The sequence below is a fragment of the Aptenodytes forsteri genome, unplaced genomic scaffold, assembly GCF_000699145.1.
Source record: "Aptenodytes forsteri isolate BGI_AS27 unplaced genomic scaffold, ASM69914v1 Scaffold707, whole genome shotgun sequence".
Lineage (NCBI taxonomy): Eukaryota > Metazoa > Chordata > Aves > Sphenisciformes > Spheniscidae > Aptenodytes > Aptenodytes forsteri.
The window spans coordinates 609338-614397 of record NW_008795363.1 but is presented as its reverse complement, the minus strand read 5'-3'; the positions used below and the strand labels follow the sequence as shown (position 1 = coordinate 614397).

At 48.8% G+C, this 5060-nt stretch overlaps 1 protein-coding gene across 2 annotated transcripts in view; it reads left to right on the top strand.

Moving 5' to 3' along the window:
• ELAC2 (elaC ribonuclease Z 2) overlaps nt 1-5060 on the top strand; it is a 14732-nt gene extending 9672 nt beyond the window's left edge. The window contains exons 15-22 of one of the 2 annotated variants that reach the window (XM_009280180.1): nt 371-509; nt 1174-1212; nt 1373-1482; nt 1945-2044; nt 2125-2245; nt 2444-2522; nt 3324-3468; nt 4184-5060. In XM_009280180.1, coding sequence (XP_009278455.1) covers nt 371-509; nt 1174-1212; nt 1373-1482; nt 1945-2044; nt 2125-2245; nt 2444-2522; nt 3324-3468; nt 4184-4426 — 976 coding nt within the window. In that variant the 3' untranslated portion in view covers nt 4427-5060. The remainder of the gene's footprint in view (nt 1-370; nt 510-1173; nt 1213-1372; nt 1483-1944; nt 2045-2124; nt 2246-2443; nt 2523-3323; nt 3469-4183) is intronic. The other variant, XM_019472317.1, reaches the window with a different exon arrangement.

The window sequence follows — 5060 nt, the reverse complement described above, 5'->3', positions numbered from 1 at the left end:
TACGCGTGCGCCAGGAGGAGGGAGCCTATGATAATAGGTTCCTGGAAATAATTAAAATATCCCTGCCTTTTCTCAGAACTAGTTGTACTAACCCAGCCTGTGGTAATGAATATGTACACCGCAGAACCATATGAGGGACAGTTGATGCAACATACGGTGTGCAAGCTAGGAGGAGCTATCCCCCTTGCACCCGGCGCCGTAATAAACATACCTGCTTTATAACTCTTTTGAGTTGTGAAGTTTGATTCCGCATGTCAGTAGAGCACTGAGAGCTCTCTACCTTCCAACCCAAAAGATCCCCCTCCCTGAATGGGCCCCGGTCAGAGCTCCTACACTGGCTGCTAAATGTCTTTGTCACTTGTCTTGTCAGCTCTACCCGATCCTTGCTCTTGGACTGTGGGGAAGGAACGTTTGGACAGCTCTGTCGCCACTATGGAGAGCAAGTTGACCAAGTGCTGTGTAACATAGTAGCTGTGTTTGTGTCTCACATGCATACTGATCATCATTCGGTAGGTTGAGTGTGCTGGAAGGAGAAGGGGTCCTGTGCAGGCATGCTCTGCTGTTTGGGATTCAGATGTAGCTGCAGCTGTTGCATGTAGGCTGCCCTGCTATTAGGGCTGCACTTCCCCTCTGCATTCCTCAGGCACTACTGAATCTGTCTGTGTTTCTAATCCCCTCTCCCTTCCTGTTAGGGGTCCCTGCAGATTTGCCGGGGTCATCCAGAGTTGTAATTTTTTAGCAGTGTCCAACCCAGCTTCCTTCAGTGCTTTGCAATAAATAGTCACAGAAGAACCAGTTGGTCTATTCTAGATTGGGCCTGATCAGGGCAGGCTGTTTGCTGGTCTGCTGTCGTGTGTCTGGAAACCACACCGGGTCTGAGGTGTTGGGTAGAGACTTTCTGCTCTCTACCCTTCTTTTGGGAGCAGACACAGCAGCACTAGGAAGGGCTGAGGGGCTTGTGTTGTGGGCTGCTGGCCATCAGCTTGGGGGCATAAGCAGTGACAGTGTTACAACAGCTCAGCAAGTTGCAGTTATTGGAAAAGCAGTAATCACATATTTCTGACTATAAGTTTTCACAAAAACTGCAGCTTGCTGAGCTGCGGTAGTACTGTTGCCACTTACACCCCAGATATTTCTGACTACAGCTTGCTGTCTTGTTTATTCCCTTTGCAGGGGTTGTTGAACATCCTGATGGAGAGGCGGAGAGCTTTTGTAAGTAGTACTGTTGTTTCACTGCTCCTGAACTTGCCTTGGAGTGAGGGAAGGGGACCTTCTGAGTAGTGGAAAAGCACCATTATTTCCCTAGGTATTTCTTCTCTCTGATTTGGTGTATAACTAGTACTGATTTTTTCCCCTGCCTTTGCTTTTTCAGGCAGCCCTTGGTCAGGCTTTCATCCCTCTGTTTCTGGTAGCACCTGAACAGATCATGCCTTGGCTACACGAGTACCACAACCACTGTGAAGAGATTCTCGGAGACATCAGGTGAGTGTTCTGTGTGGTATCTGGAGAAATGTCCTTGCTTGGGTCCTTACTCAAGGCAAACTACTGGCATCTGTTCCCCACACCCCTTTGTTGAAGGCAACTCTGACTCCCTCCACGGTGTGTAGAATTAGGATGTGCAGTTTGCAAAGGGGAGGATAGGGTTTGTTACTCAGTTGTGCTACTTAATAGAGGCTTACATGCAGGCTTTCCTCTTCCTTAGGAAAGAGGAGTTGGGCAAGTGAAAAAAGATTCCTGGAAGAGAGAGTATTTGACAGTGGGTTGGATGAGTTACTGGGGCACTGGATAGTGAAAGCAAGGGGAAAAACAGATGAGTACACAAAAACTTTTTGTTTGTAAGGCCCTGAAATGAGAAGGAGAAATAGGAGGAATAGGCTGCTTAGAGATAAGATCAGGTTTTACTTTGTACCTGTCCTTAGTTCTCTTTTCTCCCCTCCCTCACAGAATGATTACTTCCCAGTCTCTTGTGAAAGGCTGTGAGAACATCACACCTAAAGCCAAATGGTTTGTCAGTTCTCTGTTAGAGAACTACGACTTGGCTGAGGTAAGCTCACGAGCTGGCAAGGTCAGTTGCTGTGAGGGGCAAGAGGGGACCTGCGGTCTAACACTTATATCCTTGTTCAGTTTCAGACTTGTGAAGTCCAGCACTGTAAAAATGCTTTTGCATGTTCAATGATCCACAAGTCTGGCTGGAAAGTAGTCTATTCTGGTGACACAATGCCCTGCATGGCCTTAGTACAAATGGGTAGGTGACAAAACCCCTCTGCTTGAAGAATCTCTTGGAGAAAGGTCTTGAACCGTTAGTATCCGAAGCGGGCACCCCAAACCCTTGGTGCTATGCCTGCAATGCAATGAGGGGCTAAGGGGGGGAAATGAGAGTTCATGTGGGCAGTCAAACTAGTCTATGTTCAACTGAAGGTTGAATATATGATTACTTACACAGGGAAAAATGCTACCCTGCTGATCCATGAAGCAACGCTGGAAGATGGCATGGAAAAAGAAGCAATAGAGAAGACACACAGGTGGGGTGTGTTCTGCTGTCTCTCACTATTAGGAAGGTGAAGGTGCGGAGCTGGGCTTTGTCCTCGGAGCTGGTGGTGAAGGACCCAAGTCCTGTAGATGGTTCTGGTGTGCATAGAGCTCTTCAGCACTAAAACCCATGTGTTTCTCATTGCACCAGCTCTGTGACTCTCACAGCTCCTCTGAACGTCCCCAAAGAGAGATGGGGAAAGCTTTTTAAGTGGACAGTAGTAACTCTACAAATAGACTAGCCCAAAGGAAAGGTCCTCTGCTTGATTACATTTCAGGACTAAGCTCAGGAGGTAGAAGAGTCGTCATACCCGCCCCCCAGCTAACCACGCAATTCAAACTGAGCGCTGCAGCCAGCGATACTGAGTGCTGCCCCCAGCTAAAGTGGGGAGACCTGAGAGCAGCTTCTCGAAATTACATGTGAGTTACAGTGCAAGAGAGCCGGACTTGCTGGCACCCTGGGACAAGTATTCGAGTAAGTCCCTGTCCCCAGTTTGTGGAGCTCTTAACTGTAGAGCTGCAAGTAATTACAGGCTGCTTTCCTGCGCTCAGAGTGGTTTGGAAGTCAGAGACTTGCCACCAGCACGGCTCGCCAGAGGAAGAGGTGGCTGGGCGTGCCTGCAAAGAGCAAGGACACCTTGTGCCCAGCGAGTGTTAGATAGGATCTAGTGTTGGCTGTTGGTGAGATGTGACCGTAGATGCAAAGCAGCCTGCCCTGCCCCGTTGGAGGGGCAGTGCTAGCCAGCCCGTGTGTGACCAGGGTACGAGGTGCCATGTTCCTGTTCCTTTTGCAGCACAACCTCCCAGGCGATTCAGACTGGGATGAAGATGAACGCGGAGTTCATCATGCTCAATCACTTCAGTCAGAGATACGCCAAGATCCCGCTCTTCAGTGAAGACTTCAGCGAGAAGGTTGGAATTGCATTTGATCATATGAGGGTAAGTTGGGAACTTTGAGCCAGGTTGTGGGAAAGGTTTCAGTGTTACTTTGGGATGGCTGCTGGTGAATTAAATTCTCCACTTGTAATGTTGTATCAATACACCATCTCCTCCTGAAGAGTAATCTGGTCTGAAACAGCTCCTTTTACTGCTGGCAGCAGACATCACCAATGTGGGGGAGAACGCGTGGCACAGAGTGAGACAGGTGCTGGTGGCTCTTGAGAACTTAAGTCCACTCTTAACACGCTGGGTACTTGCCTCGTGTCACCTCTGTTCTGTGCATGCTACTCCCAGCTGAAAACCCAATTTTGCTTCCATTCCCACTCCCTTCTCAGTTGGTGTGCTGCAAAAGGCATCCAGGAGCCAAAAGCTGGTGCCATTGGATTGAACGCAGTCGTAGCAGTGCGAAAAGCTCACTAATCAATCAAAACTTGTACAGGGTCCACGTCATTTCTTGTAGATGTAAAGAAAATGTAAACAACTTGGCATATGGGATCTGTGGACTGACTGCTCTAGGGTTGAAAATGATGACCTGCCTGCTAGTGTAGATGCAGCTGAAAATCATGGGCGAGGTTAGGGCTCCTCTGCGCTGGGGGCTGCACGGAGGAAGAGGCAGTGCCCTGCCATCTGAACGGGCGAAAGGCGGGATGGGGCGGGGGGAAGGAAAACAAAAAGCAATTCTCACGCAGGTGTTCCTGTGTCTGATGTATTTCAGGTACGTTTTGGTGACTTCCCGACCATCCCGAAGCTGATCCCGCCTCTGAAGGCTTTGTTTGCGGATGACATAGTAGAAATGGAGGAGCGGAAGGAAAAACGTGAGATGCGTCTCCTGAAGGAGACTGCTTTAGTCTTGGACGAACTGGCTGGCGGTGAGAACAAGGAAGCGCCATGCCAGAAACGGAAGCAAGCCAAGAACCATCAGGAACTACCAAACAAGAAGCTTAAAACAGTAAACTGAGAGAAACGAGGTTAAGAATGCTCTGCTCTGTAAGAGGTGCCTTGCCCTCCGCAGGCCTTGGGAGTGCGCGGTGCCGAGGGCTGCCCGCGGGCACCATGGAAAAGGGGGCTGGCCTCAGCATCTGGGTTTGCTTGGTCATCGGTAGATCTCCGTGGGCTGAAGCTACCAAGCATGCTGTTAGCAGCGCGAGTCCTTGTGGCGATAGTATCTGCCCATACAGTTCCTGTTCCTGGGTCTCACCAGTCCATGTGTCGTTTTTCTTTTAGCCAAAAGTTCTTCTCTCTGAACTGTTTTAATTTTTGGTTTTATACTAGAAGCTATTGGTAATGTAACAGCAGCAGCTGTGACCTTTGCCAGAGATCAGGTTTGAGAAGCTCTTGAGGGGCCGTGGATTTGCCAGAATAAGGCGGGCGGGTCTCTGGGTTATGAGGAACGTAACTAGGTATCAGAACCCAGCTCACAGGAGGAAATCTCACAATAAAATGGGACCCAATTAATTTTTAGGTTAATTTAGGGATGTGGATGCTGCTGTGTTCCCATTTTATTTTTGGTTTTCTCAGCTGATTTTTTTTCATAAGATCAGTTTTCCAAAACCTTTATTTAGAACCTGAATAAACCACTCAACATCTTACAG